Here is a 16,646-nt window from a genome sequence, read left to right as displayed (position 1 = left end):
TGTTAAGGTTGAACACTGACCGTTTTGTAGCTTCAATGAGGCTAAACGAGGTGTATGACTTTCTCAAGAGCCTATGCAAATCCAAAAGGTGGAATAGTTACCACTTTATTACTGTATGTAATCAGCAATGTTAATGTTATTACTATATTACAATATGTAACATGCATAAATATTCAAGGAACATTATAATTTACTATGTACAAACTTAACATGATGAACAGGAATGACATTTATGCTAACAAGTGACCAAAAAATCTGGAAGCTACGCCTCAAATAAGCCATGCCTCTAATCTGATGCCACCTCGACAATATCTTATTACAAAAAAAATAAAATGAACTGCTCCCGTCACAAAACGGTTCCGGTTTGAACCTTTACACAGACTTCTACTCAGACCCTGTCCTCATGAAGGCCATGCATTCTCAATATAAACATACACATACAGACACACAAAAACCACTTCAAGTGTACAACACTGGGAGACTGTACAGACACATAGAGACCACACACTGGAGCAACCACACTCACTACAGTATACTACACTCACTACAGTATACTACACTCACTACAGTATACTACACTCACTAGAGAATACTACACTCACTACAGTATACTACACTCACTAGAGCATACTACACTCACTACAGTATACTACACTCACTACAGTATACTTCACGCACTACAGTATACTACACTCACTAGAGTATACTACACTCACTACAGTATATTACACTCACCAGAGCATACTACACTCACTACAGTATACTACACTCACTACAGTATACTACACTCACTACAGTATACTACACTCACTACAGTATACTACACTCACATGGATGCCAAATGTACTAGACAACACAGGGTCAACATAGTAACACACAGTCATACCATTCACTGTGAAAACCCAGCACTGCATAAGCCATATTTTATTAAAGTACCATTCAATTATTTTCTCTTCAAAATACCTTTCAATGCTAGTTTGATAACTTGTTTCAACTCAAACTTTAATTCAAACATGGAGCCAATTGATGGAATTTAATCAAACCTACCACACCAAAGCATGTTTTTATTAACTAGGCCTAGTGCCCGCCCATGCCCATTCATTCTGAAAACTGAAAGCTTCTCTTTGTTAACAACAGATGGTGCGCAATCTCTAATGTTAAGGAAATCTTGAGTTTTTTCTCACCTGTTAGAATACCTCAGGATAAGCTGCAAACCATACTATTTCCCATGAGAGTTTTCATCTATGTTTTTCATAGCTGTCTATTTACCACCACAAACCGATGCTGGCATTAAGACCACACTCAACGAGCTGTATAGCGCCATAAGCAAACAAGAAAATGCAAATTCAGAGGCTGTGCTCCTAGTGGCCAGTCATTTTAATGCAGGGAAACTGAAATCCATTTTACCACATATTTACCAGCATGTCACCTGTACAACAAGGGTTGACAAAATTCTAGATCAACTTTACTCAAAACACAGAAATGCATACAAGGCTCTCCCTCTTTCTCCATTTGGCAAATCTGACCATAACTCTATCCAACTGTTTCATGCTTACAAGTAAAAACTCAAACAGGAAGTACCAGTGCGAAGTGGTCCGATAAAGCGGATGCTAAGCTACAGGACTGTTTCACTTGTACAGACTGGAATATGTTCTGGGATTCATCCGATAACATTCAGGATTTTACCACACCAGTCTTCGGCTTTATTAATAAGTTTATCCCAACCAGAAGACATGGATTACAGCCAACATTCGCACTGAGCTAAAGGCTAGAGCACCGCTTTCAAGGAGTGGGACACTAATCGGGACGCTTATACAAAATCCCGCAATGACCTCCGACGAACCATCACACTGGCAAAGTGTCAATACAGGACTAAGATCGAATCCTACAGTACTACGCCAGCTCTGGCGCTTGTTGGATGTGGCAGGGCTAGCAAACTATCCCAGATTACAAAGGAAAACCCAGCTGTGAGCTGCCCAGTGACACGAGCATACCAGACGAGCTATATGCCTTCTATGTTCGCTTCGAGGCAAGCAACACTGAACCATGCATTAGAGCACCAGCTGTTCAGGACAACTGTGTGATAACGCTCTCCATAACCGATGTGAGCAAGACCTTTAAACAGGTTAACATTCACAAGGCCGCAGGGTCAGACGGATTACCAAGACGTGTACTCCGAGCGTGCACTGACCAGCTGGCAAGTGTCTTCACTGACTTCACTGTCTGTAATACCTACATGTTTCAAGCAGCCCACCATAGTCCCTGTGCCCAAGAACGCCAAGGTAACCTGTCTAAATGACAATCGCCCCAAAGCACTCACATCTGTATCCATGAAATGCTTTGAAAGGTTGGTCATGGCTCACATCAACACCTTAATCCCACTCACCCGGGACCCATTCCAATTCACATACTGCCCCCAACAGATCCACAGATGACGTAATGTCATTTTTTTGTGCCTTTTTTTCACCCCAATTTTGATCTTGTCTCATCTCTGCAACTCCACAACAGGCTCGGAGGCGAAGGTCGAGTGTCCTCCGAAACATGTCCCACCAAACCGCGCTTCTTAACCCCCGCCCGCTTAACCCTAAAAGCAGCCGCACCAATGTGTCGGAGGAAACACCATTCAACCGACGACCAAGGTCAGCCTGCAGGCGCCCGGCCCGCCACAAAAAATGACTAGAGCGCAATGAGTTAAGTAAAGCCCCCCTGGCCAAACCCAGACGATGCTGGGCCAATTGTGCACCGCACTATGGGAATCCCGATCAAGGCCTTGGATCGAACCCAGGTCTGTAGTGACACCTCTAGCAGTGCCTTAGACCTCAGCCCCACTTGGGAGGCCCCAGATGATGCAGTCTCTATTGCACTCTTACACTACCATTTCCCATCTGGACAAGAGGAACACCCATGTAAGAATGCTGTTGTTGACTACAGCTCAGCGTTCAACACCATAGTGCCCTCCAAGCTCATCACAAAGCTAAGGACCCTGGCACAGAACACCTCCTTCTGAAACTGGACTTCCTGACGAGCCGCCCACAGGCGGTGAGGGTAGGCAACAGCACATCCGCCACACTGACCCTCAACACAGGGGCCCCTCAGGGGTGGGTGCTTAGTCTCCTCATTTACTCTGTTCACCCATGACTACTTGGCCACGCATGACTCCAACACCATCATTAAGTTTGCCGACAACACGACAGTGGTAGGCCTGATTACCAACGACGATGAGACAGCCTATAGGGGGGAGGACAGAGACCTGGCAGTGTGGTGCCAGAACAACAACCTCTCCCTCAACATCAGCAAGACAAAGGAGATGATCGTGGACTACAGAAACGGAGGGCCTAGTACGCCCCCATTCACATCAACAGGGCTACAGTGGAGCGGGTCGAGAGCTTCAAGTTCCTCGGTGTCCACATCACCAAGGATCTATAATGGTCCAAACACCCCAACACAGGCGTGAAGATGGTACAACAATGCCTCTTCCCCTCAGGAGGCTGAAAAGATTTGTCATGGGCCCTCAGATCCTCAGTTATACAGCAGCACCATTGAGAGTATCTTGACTGGCTGCATCACCGCTTGGTATGGTAACTGCTTGGCATCCGACCACAAGGCGCTACAGAGGATTGTGCGTCAGGCCCAGTACATTACTGTGACCGAGCTCCCTGCTATCCAGGACCTCTATACCAGGTGGTGTCAGAGGAAGGCCCTAAAAATTGTCAAGGACTCCTGCCACGCAAGTCATAGACTGTTCTCTCTGCTACAGCATGGCAAGCGGTACCGATGCACCAAGTCTGTTACCAACAGGTCCCTGAACAGCTTCTACCCCCTAGCCATGAGACTGCTAAACAAGACAGCTAAATATATAGTTTGTTAAATAGTTAACCAAATAGCAACCTGGACTATCTGCATTGAAGCTTTTTCCACTAACATTTTTGTCTGATCACATACGGTATGCTGCTGCTACTGTTAATTATCAGTCACTTAATCCTAGGTATATGTACATATCTAACTAAATGACCTTGTATCCCTGCACATCGACTTGGCACTGATACCCCTTGTGTATACTGTGCATTCAGAAAGTATTCAGACCCATTCCCTTTTTCCACATTTTGTTACGTAACAGCCTTATTCTGAAATTGATTAAATAAAACATTTTTCTCATCAGTCTACACGCAATACCCCATAATAACAAAGTAAAAACAGGTTTTTGCTCATTTTTGCTAATTTATTGAAGCCAGAAATACCTTATTTACAGAAGTATTCAGACCCTTTGCCATGAGACTCGAAATTGAGCTCAGGTGCATCCTGTTTCCATTGATCATCCTTGAGATGTTTCTACAACTTGATTGGAGTCCACCTGTGGTAAATTCAATTGATTGGACATGATTTGGAAAGGCCTGTCTATATAAGGTCCCAGAGTTGACAGTGCATGTCAGAGCAAAAACCAAGCCATGAGGTGGAAGGAATTGGCCGTTGAGCTCCGAGACAGGATTGTGTCAAGGCTCATATGCGGGGAAGCGTACCAAAAAATGTCTGCAGCATTGAAGATCCCCAAGAACACGTGGCCTCCATTATTCTTAAATGGAAGAAGTTTGGAACCACCAAGACTCTTTCTAGAGCTGGCAGCCCCACCAAACTGAGAAATCGGGGGAGAAGGTCCTTGGTCAGGGAGGTGACAGAGCTCCAGAGTTCCTCTGTGGAGATGGGAGAACCTTCCAGAAGGACAACCATCTCTGCAGCACTCCATCAATCAGGCCTTTATGTTAGAGTGGCCAGACGGAAGCCACTCCTCAGTAAAAGGTACATAACAGCCTGCTTGGAGTTTGCCAAAAGGCACCTAAAGGACTCTCAGACCATGAGAAACAAGATTCTCTGGACTGATGAAACCAAGATTAAACTATTTGGCCTGAATACCAAGTGTCAATTCTGGAGGAAACCTGGTACCATCCCTACTGAGAAGCATGGTGGTGGCAGCATCATGCTGTGGGGATGTCTTTCAGCGGCAGGGACTGGGAGACTTGTCAGGATCGAGGCAAAGATGAACGGAGCAAAGTACAGAGAGATCTTTGATGAAAACCTCAGGACCTCAGAATGGGCTAAGGACCTCAGAATGGGTAGAAGGTTCACCTTCCAACCGGACAAAAACTCTAAGCACACAGCCAAGACAAGGCAGGAGTGACAACGCAGGAGTCCCTGATGTTCTTGAGTGGCCCATCCAGAGCCCGGACTTGGACCTGATCGAACATCTCTGGAGATACCTGAAAATAGCTGTGCCAAGCTTGTAGCATCATATCCAAGACAACTTAAGGCTGTAATTGCTGCCAAAGGTGCTTCAACAAAGTACTGAGTAAATGGTCTGAATATTTATATAAATGTCATATTTCCGGTTTTTTTTTGTTGTACATTTGCAAAAATGTCCAAAAACCTGTTTTTGTTTTGTCATCATGTGGTATTGTGTGTAGATTGATCAGGGGAAAAACAATTTAATCAATTTTAGAATAAGGCTGTAAAGTAACAAAATGTGGAAAAAGTCAAGGGGTCTGAATACTTTCCGAATGCACTGTAGCCAAGTTATCATTACTCATTGTGAATGTATTATTACTTACAGTCTGATTACATCTTTTACTTTTCTATTATTTGTCTATTTTCTTGTTCTCTGCATTGTTGGGAAGGGCCTTAAGTAAACATTTCACTGCTAGTCTACACCTATTGTTTATGAAGCATGTGATGAATAAAAATAGGATTTTATTTGAATTAACCATTTAACTGTATGCTTAATGAGGGAGACACACCCATGGTAAGAGGCCTAGCTTTTGCATGTACTGTTTTACATATAATCAAATAACGTTAAAGTAGCAAAATGGTAAGGGGGCATTTCATTCAGTAATTTTTTTTAAATAGTCAAGCCCTGAAGTTTTTATTTTGGGGGAGAGAAATGAACAGAAAGCTGGAGGAACAACTTTTTTCTCTCCACTTGGCATACCGCAGTGAAACCAAGTTTATCCAAATGAAACCGGCATTTTAGTGGAACCACTAAATTACTGCTGTTGACGTTTTTGGGGACAATAGGCTTCGTCTGGCTGAGAGCAACGCTGCTCTTTCTCTCGCTGTAAAAACGTTTGAGCAAAAAATGTGGCCAGCTTATAAATGTTACATTTTAGATGACTTTTTTAATGAAAGGTTGTAGACATTTATGCAGGGTAGGGTGATTATGTATTCACCTTATGGTGCAAGACCGCTTGCTCAGTCCGGTTGCTCATTCGTTTGTCTTCAACATATGAACATTCAAACGCGCTAAAATTCCTTAATTTGACCCGTGACGTGTTTCCGATAAAACATTTAAATGCAGTTGAGAATATACACATGGAAAAGTATTGATACGTCAACGTCTCAATCAAAAAGTAGCTCTATAGGCCGACCTATAGCCAATGGTTTGACTCGGGACACTACGCCTTTTACTTGTATAAATTAAAAGTTAAAATAAAACTCTAAAGGTAGAGTAATAAGTCAGTAGCACTCCATTTTCAAACTCCACAACGAAACTAATTTCACTAAGATAATGCATGTTGGATAGTTAGGTACGCAATGTGATAAATTGTCCTAAATGAATTAGAATGGAAAATTGCAAATTGATATAGGCTCGACCTGATACTAAGCCGTGCTAAATGTATTTTGCAGTCAACACAGTGAGTTCGTCTTTGTTTTGCGTAATGATTTAAATCACAACGTACACACTCCTCAAGTAGAATTATAAAAGTATAATAATTATTATAATTATAATAATTGTCAGTAGTAAAGCTGTTGATAAACTTTATTGTTAATGTGGAATGTATAATCTACATTTATTGTTATCTGAAATCTAAACGTGTTAGGCTACATGAAAAATCTAAATATGAGATAATATAATCCAAACCAAATATTATTATCATAGCTAATAATAATTATTATATGGTAGCCTAATGATAGAGCATTATTTACCTAAATTATCGCCAAAACATTGACGCCTTGCTTATAATTTGTATTCTTCACCCATTTAGGCTATTCTTTTTAATAGCCAATTATTCAGGCGAGACGCACGACCAGAACATTGTTGATACATTGATTAAATGTATATTGTCTTGGGCCTAATATTAACGATCATTAATGAATAGCATTTTTATCCTTTAAAATATTACTATTACGATTAGAATTACGCCTTGAACCATTGTTGTCATTATCATTGTTATAAACGGACACCTAATACTTTTATTTGTATTTGTAATGTTGGTAAAGTAGGCTAAAGCTGACTGAAAAGGTAAAGCTCATAATAAAAAGAGTAGGTGAACAAGTTTTACTCACTGTTTACGTGGTGTCTGTACCTCGCCTGGTTGGGTAGAAAGCTCTGTCCATTGATGATAAGTATTGAATCCAGGGCTGGACTTGGGGATGTTTCGGGGAGCAGAAGTGGGATATCCGTCACTCGGAGCTCGATGGTTCTTCTCCGCGCTCTACTTGAGTATGATAGCAAAGCAGCTTGACAGAGCGCGAGCGAGAAGACGATATATAAGGCAGATAGGGGAAATACGCTCTGTGTGCTTGCTTGCGTGTTTGTTTGTGTGTGAAGGGGGTGGAGAGAGAGAGAGAGAGACCTCACTGTCGGAGCTCCTAGATTGAACCGCCTATAATGCGCTCGAGGGGATGGACGACAGGCAGCACAACTCATGATTCCACGTTTGTTCATTTATTCCTTTCTTTCCTGAAGATATGAAGTTAGAATGTTACTTTGTCTTTACTACCGGAGCCATAGATGGGCTAAACGAATAGTGGAAGCAGCAAGGTAACCAAATATCGGACCGTTGGTTATGCTATAGATGATACGAGAGAGGGAGTAAACGGAGACTTCGTTTGACAGGGAGCGAGAGAGGAGGTATCAGATGCTATTACGATATAAAGGAGGAGGTATCAGAAGCTATTATACTGTATATCCATTCAACATCAGTCATTGGCCTTTGTGACATTGCACATGGACGGCTTTCATGCTAATCAAAATGGAGCTCCTCACTTTTGAGCAGGTGATCCAAAAATATCTGGAACGTCAACAATTGACATTGGCCTATCGATCACAATATCGGGGTGCAATCTGTCTCCTCTCAATTGTGAACTTTCAAGAGATCATTCTCACACATCATGTAGACTACAGTCAAACGCTTAACCTGGATGTCCTGGTATTTAAACAGAACAAAGGTCGATAGCGTTTGCCTTGTGCGTAACCGCGTTATAATGTCCTCCTCGACGTGCAATACATATGCCTAAAACTCATGCAATATTTATGATTAAATGACTAACATAATTCAAATCAAATCCTATATCAAGACTATAGCAATCAGTTGAGTGTCGTAAATGTAAGGTTGGTTTCACTTACTTCCTATTAACTAACCCGAGTCAGAAGAAATGTTTTTCTACTCTTGTTGAGGAAAAAAGATGCGCGAGCAACTAGAAAATTAGTGTAACCGAGAGAATGTTTCTCATGGATTCTCACCACACACACACACACACACACACACACACACACACACACACACACACACACACACACACACACACACACACACACACACACACAATTATGATATACTTAATTCACATGTACAGGGTATAGCCTGATAAAATAGTATAACATTTTCACAAGACAGACCCAGGGCCTACATAAACGCCATGTGTTAAAAATATTTTGTTTCTCGACTATAAAAACAGCGTTCTGATTGCCAACACGTTTATAGGCTTACAACTAATACCTAGATAGTCTATATATAAGGTGTTAGGCGTCGGCGTACATAACGTCTGTACAAACGAACATTCACACTGTGTTGGCGGCATGTTAAATGACTGTAGTAAATTGGTCGTGGCCACAGGCTTTCTGTAACTAGGCCTACTGGACTATATTTCCTGTGAGTGCATGATATACATTATTTTCATTTGATTTATACGTTTAAATAATATTTCATTATAATGTTGTTCACGTTGTTATGAAATATTCCACTTTTTGTCAGGGGCATAACACGTTTTGTAGTCAACAAAATTGCATATCAATAAAACACCCAAGTTAACATATCAGTCAAAATACCAAACATGCAGCAATAAGTTACAGTCTAGCCGTTGAGTAGTTATAGGTCTACAGTACGTGCAACAGGTTTTTAGACAAGCTGCACCAGGTCGTCGAAATTGTATGAAATACAATGTTTAAATAATTACAAAATGGAGCTTTGTTTCTCACCTGAGTTAGATAATTACAACTTGCAGACTGAAATTTGACAGTCCATCGCCACAAGTAAGTCGGCCACCAACCAACCTAGTTGACGATACTTTTTATTGGCTATGTTGACATTAGTAGAATGAATATTCAAGAGAGACAGTGGGCCCCGAAATAGTGGTAGCATTTGACGTGAAAACAGCGCAACCCTACGGACATTTTATACAGCCAACAAAAAGCCTCAACTTTGCTATTTACAGGTCTTCACAAACCATCATTATTCAGAACTATTCTCTTACCTTCAACAATCAACTATAAAGTAATTAATTTACATAATTTCGCCTCGTTTGATTTCTGTGTAGTTTAAACTAACCGGTATCTCGATTTCTATAGGTACCACATTGAAGGACATTACGTAGCCTATAACTAATGTGTAGCTTACATTTCGTTAATTGTAGCGTTGTTACTGATACTTTTTCGATTCCAGAATGTCTCAATAGGACAAATATACATTTTCACACAATTGCCAATAAGGGAATGGTGTAATTTATTAGACAAATAGTCTAAAGTAATCTAATAACCAAATGTAAATTATTTTATTGGCTTAAAACATTAGTCTAAACTATATTCACAACAGTAGGTTAGTGATATAACCAAAACTTCTTTATTTATAATTAGTCGCATCTTGACGCGTGAGCCGAAAGCATTTGTTATTTTAATTCCGATTTTATTTTTGCCTATTTGTCAGGCATATTTCGTTATTTCATTGTTAAGATATTTAAATATATATATATATAATAATTTAACTCTGGAAAACGGCATCTTTCCAATGAATGTGAATTAACAATGATCGTTGGTACATAATTAGCCTGTTTGCGGTCTCTGTTCAGCTATTTATTACATTCCACTCCTTGCCTCTCTCTCCTGTCATTTGTCTTGTGGCAGGGAGTGGAATGTTAGCTCAGAAGACTGGTACCCAGACTAGCACATAATGTCAGAGGGCAAATTATTGTCTGTAGTTACTGAACGACTTTACTGCAATAACTACAATTGTATGTTAGGCTATTAGCAACACCACCAATCGGAGGAATAAGAATAATGGCTATCCTGATACTATGAAGAAGAAAAGGAAGATGAAACCTAACATAAAACAACAGCAATTGTTTTTCCAGACGAATAAAATATTGTTCAAAGGCCGTCAGGGAAATTAAAGTTGGAATTATATGCTACACAATTACTTGGTGTTCGACTTGTGATACCTTGAATACATTGGCATCATTTTAATTGCATAGTCGCAGAACGAAATTGAATGCAAATTATTATTTTTAAAAATGGGGGTATAGTCGACAAACATTCATACGAATAAATTATTAAATTGTTTCAGGATTTGACAGAATCTGCTACAAAGGCATAAATGAAAAACCTGAAAAACCACCACATTCATCACATTATATTTCATGAATTTTCGTGGTGATACGAGACAATTGCAATGATAAGATCACGTGCCATGGGGTTTCAGAGGCTCCTCATGAGACAAGGAAAAAGGTGAGGAATCCGAAGAGGTATTTTCACCACAGGAATCTTGGTCCAACATTTTACATTTCTGCAGGCACGACCCTAAGCCTCAAGACATTGGGCAACACACATACAGTTTCGAAGGGAAAGTACGCTCGCTCTCTCTCTCTCTCTCACACACACACACACACACACACACACACACACACACACACACACACACACACACACACACACACACACACACACACACACACATTAAATAGTCATTAAAAGTCTAACATTTTGGTTGATTGATCTACCTGGTAAATAGTAAATCATGTAGCAGTCAGATAATACAAGGAGATAACCAGAGTACTAGGTTAAATGACTTGGTGTGATAGCATGTATGATGTGCCTGTCTGGCATGACACACCTTCTGGGGACCTTGAAGAGTCATAACATTACCACATAGGTCCTCTACTGTTGGGTCAAAGGGAGGGGAGCTCATGTAGCCTCTTAGCTAATGCAAAACACATTGACGGCAGCACACGGGTCAGACAGACGCTAATTGGGCTAAAAGACCTTACTTTGCCACTTGATCTGAAGGGTCTCGATGATTAAGTCAACATAGGCAGTAACTGAGGCCAGTTTTCATTTCTTAGGCACTAAAATAATGTCATCTACAGACTCCAAGACCAAAACTCACTACAGCTTCTCTTTCCCCTCTCCTTTGTCTTCATTTCATTTATCACATGGTCATATTACTGTAACATATTCCATGACTGCCACTGGTAGCTTTACACATGACCAAATCTCTAAATAATAGGGAAACAGCTGATGGTGGTTATTTTGTGGCATAAAGGTCTGACTGAGAGGCTCATCGAGTTGCTTTTATCATCTGTCTACAATATACTGTATCTACCATCAAGTCTGTCTGTCTATCTACAATATACTGTATCTACCATCCTGTCTGTCTGTCTATCTACAATATACTGTATCTACCATCCTGTCTGTCTGTCTATCTACAATATACTGTATCTACCATCCTGTCTGTCTGTCTATCTACAATATACTGTATCTACCATCCTGTCTGTCTGTCTATCTACAATATACTGTATCTACCATCCTGTCTGTCTGTCTATCTACAATATACTGTATCTACCATCCTGTCTGTCTGTCTATCTACAATATACTGTATCTACCATCATGTCTGTCTGTCTATCTACAATATACTGTATCTACCATCCTGTCTGTCTATCTACAATATACTGTATCTACCATCCTGTCTGTCTGTCTATCTACAATATACTGTATCTACCATCATGTCTGTCTGTCTATCTACAATATACTGTATCTACCATCATGTCTGTCTGTCTGTCTACAATATACTGTATCTACCATCCTGTCTGTCTGTCTATCTACAATATACTGTATCTACCATCATGTCTGTCTGTCTATCTACAATATACTGTATCTACCATCCTGTCTGTCTGTCTATCTACAATATACTGTATCTACCATCCTGTCTGTCTGTCTGTCTACAATATACTGTATCTACCATCATGTCTGTCTGTCTATCTACAATATACTGTATCTACCATCCTGTCTGTCTGTCTATCTACAATATACTGTATCTACCATCCTGTCTGTCTGTCTGTCTGTATCTACCATCCTGTCTGTCTGTCTATCTGTACTGTCATCCTGTCTGTCTGTCTATCTACAATATACTGTATCTACCATCCTGTCTGTCTGTCTATCTACAATATACTTTATCTACCATCATGTCTGTCTGTCTATCTACAATATACTGTATCTACCATCCTGTCTGTCTGTCTATCTACAATATACTGTATCTACCATCCTGTCTGTCTGTCTATCTACAATATACTGTATCTACCATCCTGTCTGTCTGTCTATCTACAATATACTGTATCTACCATCCTGTCTGTCTGTCTATCTACAATATACTGTATCTACCATCCTGTCTGTCTGTCTATCTACAATATACTGTATCTACCATCCTGTCTGTCTGTCTATCTCAATATACTGTATCTACCATCATGTCTGTCTGTCTATCTACAATATACTGTATCTACCATCCTGTCTGTCTGTCTATCTACAATATACTGTATCTACCATCCTGTCTGTCTGTCTGTCTACAATATACTGTATCTACCATCATGTCTGTCTGTCTGTCTACAATATACTGTATCTACCATCCTGTCTGTCTGTCTATCTACAATATACTGTATCTACCATCCTGTCTGTCTGTCTATCTACAATATACTGTATCTACCATCCTGTCTGTCTGTCTACAATATACTGTATCTACCATCCTGTCTGTCTGTCTGTCTATCTACAATATACTGTATCTACCATCCTGTCTGTCTGTCTACAATATACTGTATCTATCATCCTGTCTGTCTGTCTACAATATACTGTATCTACCATCCTGTCTGTCTGTCTGTCTGTCTGTCTGTCTGTCTGTCTGTCTGTCTGTCTGTCTGTCTGTCTGTCTGTCTGTCTGTCTGTCTGTCTGTCTGTCTGTCTGTCTGTCTGTCTACAATATACTGTATCTTCCATCCTGTCTCTGTCTGTCTGTCTGTCTGTCTGCCTGTCTGTCTGTCACCTGACTGTATGTCTGTCTGCTACCTGTCTGTCTGTCGGAAATTACAAATACTTAGACATAAATTATTTGAATGGGATGGTCCCGTTCGATGTCTGTGAATAAGAGGCTAGACCAATGTGAAAACAATCAGACTGTGAAGTGTAGCGTTTGATCCAGAGCTATAATCATGTTAGTTACGGCATGGTAAACATAGCTGGGCTACAGTCACATTCATCTTATCTGTGCTCCAGGGATGAGCTGGACTTTGATCCCAAACCTCATGTTTGTTTGGAGACTCACTACCAGGAATTCTGCTCTGCACTGCAGACAACAAGAAGGTGCAACAGCATATGGAGCGCCAGCATATGGAGCCCAACCATATGGAGCCCCAGCATATGGCGCCCCAGCATATGGCGCCCCAGCATATGGAGCCCCACCATATTGAGCCCAATGGTAGCATGCATAGCCGCGGGAAGTATACAGTACCAGTCAAAGGTTTGGACCCACCTACTCATTCAAGGGTTTTTCTTTATTTTTACTATTTTCTTCTTTGTAGAATAATAGTGAAGACATCAAAACTATGAAATAACACATATGGAATTATGTAGTAACCAAATAATTGTAAAACAAATCCAAATATATTTTATGTTTTAGATTCTTCAAAGTAGCCACCCTTTGCCTTGATGACAGCTTTGCACGCTCTTGGCATTCTCTCAACCAGCTTCATGAGGTAGTCACCTGGAATGCATTTCAATTAACAGGTGTGCCTCATTAAAAGTTAATTTGTGGAATTTATTTCCTTCTTAATGCGTTTGAGCCAATCAGTTGTCTTGTGACAAGGTAGGGGTGGTATCCAGAAGATATCCCTATTTGGTAAAAAACCAAGTCCATATTATGGCAAGAACAGCTCAAATAAGCAAAGAGTAATGACAGTCCATCATTACTTTTCAGACGTGAAGGTCAGTCAATCTGGAACATTTCAAGAACTTTGAACATTTTTTTTCAGGTGCAGTCGCAAAAACCATCAAGTGCAATGATGAAACTGGCTCTAATGAGGACTGCCACAGTTTCCTCTGGTGAGGATAAGTTCATTAGAGTTACCAGCCTGAGAAATTGCAGCCCAAATATATGCTTCACAGAGTTTAAGTAACAGATACATCTCAACATCAACTGTTCAGAGGAGACTGTGTGAATCAAGCCTTCATGGTCGAATTGCTGCAATGAAACGACTACTAAAGGACCCCAAGAAGAAGAATAGACTTGCTTGGACCAAGAAACACGAGCAATGGACATTAGACCAGTGGAAATCTGTCCTTTGGTCTGATGAGTCCAAATTTGCGATTTTTGGTTCCAACTGCCATGTCTTTGTGAGATGCAGAGTAGGTGAATGGATGATCTCTACATGTGTGGTCCCCACTGTGAAGCATGGAGGAGGAGGTGTGACGGTGTGGGGGTGCTTTGCTGGTGACACTGTTGTGATTTATTTAGAATTCAAGGCACACTTAACCAGCATGGCTACCACAGCATTCTGCAGTGATACGCCATCCCATCTGGTTTGCGCTTAGTGGGACTATAATTTGTTTTTCAACAGGATAATGACCCAACACACGTCCAGGCTGTGTAAGTGCTATTTGACCAGAAGAAGAGTGATGGAGTGCTGCATCACATGACCTGGCCTCCACAATCACCTGACTTCAACCCAATTGAGATGGTTTGGGATGAGTTGGATCACAGAGTGAAGGAAAAGCAGCCAACAAGTGCTCAGCATATGTGGGAATTCCTTCAAGACTGTTGGGAAAGCATTCCAGGGGAAGCTGTTTGAGAGAATGCCGAGAGTGTGCAAAGCTGTCATTTAGGAAAAGGGTGGCTACTTTGAACATGATTCCATATGTGTTATTTCATAGTTTTGATGTCTCCACTATTATTCTACAATGTAGAAAATAGTCAAAATAAAGAAAAACCCTTGAATGATTAGGTGTGTCCAAACTTTTGACTGGTACTGTATATATATATGTCACGTCCTGACCAGCAGAGGGAGTAGTTGTTTAGTATTTGGTCAGGACGTGGCAGAAGTTGTGTGTTGTATGTAGTTTCTAGTTGTTCTGTTTCTGTGTTAGTCTTGTGACTCCCGATCAGGAACAGCTGGATATCGTTGTTCCTGATTGGGAGTCATATATTAGGTGTGTGTTTTTCTCTTGGGGTGGTGGGTTGTTTATTTTGCACTGCTGTAAGTATCTATATAGCCTGTAGAACTGTCGGTTTGTCCTTCGTTATTTTCCCGTGTTCTCATTATTTAATAAATTATGATGTTGAGCACGCAATCCGCTGCGCCTTGGTCTTCTCTACAGTACGACAACCGTTACAATATATATATACATACAATACCGTTCAAAAGTTAGGACTCACTTAGAAATATCCTTGTTTTTGAAAGAAAATAACATTTTTTTGTCCATTAAAATAACATAAAATTGATCAGAAATACAGTGTAGACATTGCTAATGCTGTAAATGACTATTGTAGCTGCAAATGGCAGATTTTTTATGGAATATCTGGGATACTAGCCTTCTATGCAGAGTTCCTCTGTCCAGTGTCTGTGTTCTTTTGCCCATCTTAATCTTACATTTTTATTGGCCAGTCTGAGATATGGTCTAGAAGGCCAGCATCCCGGAGTCGCCTCTTCACTGTTGATGTTGAGACCGGTGTTTTGCGGGTACTATTTAATGATGCTGCCAGTTGAGGACTTCTGAGGCGTCTGTTTCTCAAACTAGACACTAATGTACTTGTCCTCTTGCTCAGTTGTGCACCGGGGCCTCCCACTCCTCTTTCTATTCTGGTTAGAGCCAGTTTGCGTTGTTCTGTGAAGGGAGTAGTACACAGCGTTGTATGAGATCTTCCGTTTCTTGGCAATTTCTCGCATGGAATAGCCTTAATTTCTCAGAACATGAATAGACTGATGAGTTTCAGAACGTTCTTTGTTTCTGGCCATTTTGAGCCTGTAATCAAACCCACAAATGCTGATGCTCCAGATACTCAACTAGTCTAAAGAAGGCCAGTTTTATTGCTTCTTTAATCAGTACAACAGTTTTCAGCTGTGCTAACATAATTGCAAAAGGTTTTCTAATGATCAATTACCTTTTAAAATGATAAACTTGGATTAGCTAACACAACGTGCCATTGGAACACAGGAGTGATGGTTGCTGATAATGGGCCTCTGTACGCCTATGTAGATATTCCAGAAAACATCTGCCGTTTCCAGCTACAATAGTCATTTACAACATTAACAATGTCTACACTGTATTTCTGATCAATTTTATGTTA

At 40.7% G+C, this 16,646-nt stretch overlaps 1 protein-coding gene across 2 annotated transcripts in view; it reads right to left on the bottom strand.

Annotated features, from left to right (window-relative positions):
- Positions 1–7,941, bottom strand: part of LOC106574802 (DNA-binding protein SATB2) — a 58,607-nt gene extending 50,666 nt beyond the window's left edge. The window contains exon 1 of one of the 2 annotated variants that reach the window (XM_045698137.1): positions 7,333–7,941. In XM_045698137.1, coding sequence (XP_045554093.1) covers positions 7,333–7,714 — 382 coding nt within the window. In that variant the 5' untranslated portion in view covers positions 7,715–7,941. The remainder of the gene's footprint in view (positions 1–7,332) is intronic. The other variant, XM_045698136.1, reaches the window with a different exon arrangement.
- Positions 7,942–16,646: the final 8,705 nt, after the last annotated feature.

This window comes from Salmo salar, chromosome ssa16, assembly GCF_905237065.1.
Source record: "Salmo salar chromosome ssa16, Ssal_v3.1, whole genome shotgun sequence".
Classification (NCBI taxonomy): domain Eukaryota; kingdom Metazoa; phylum Chordata; class Actinopteri; order Salmoniformes; family Salmonidae; genus Salmo; species Salmo salar.
This window is presented reverse-complemented; position numbering and strand designations above follow the sequence as displayed.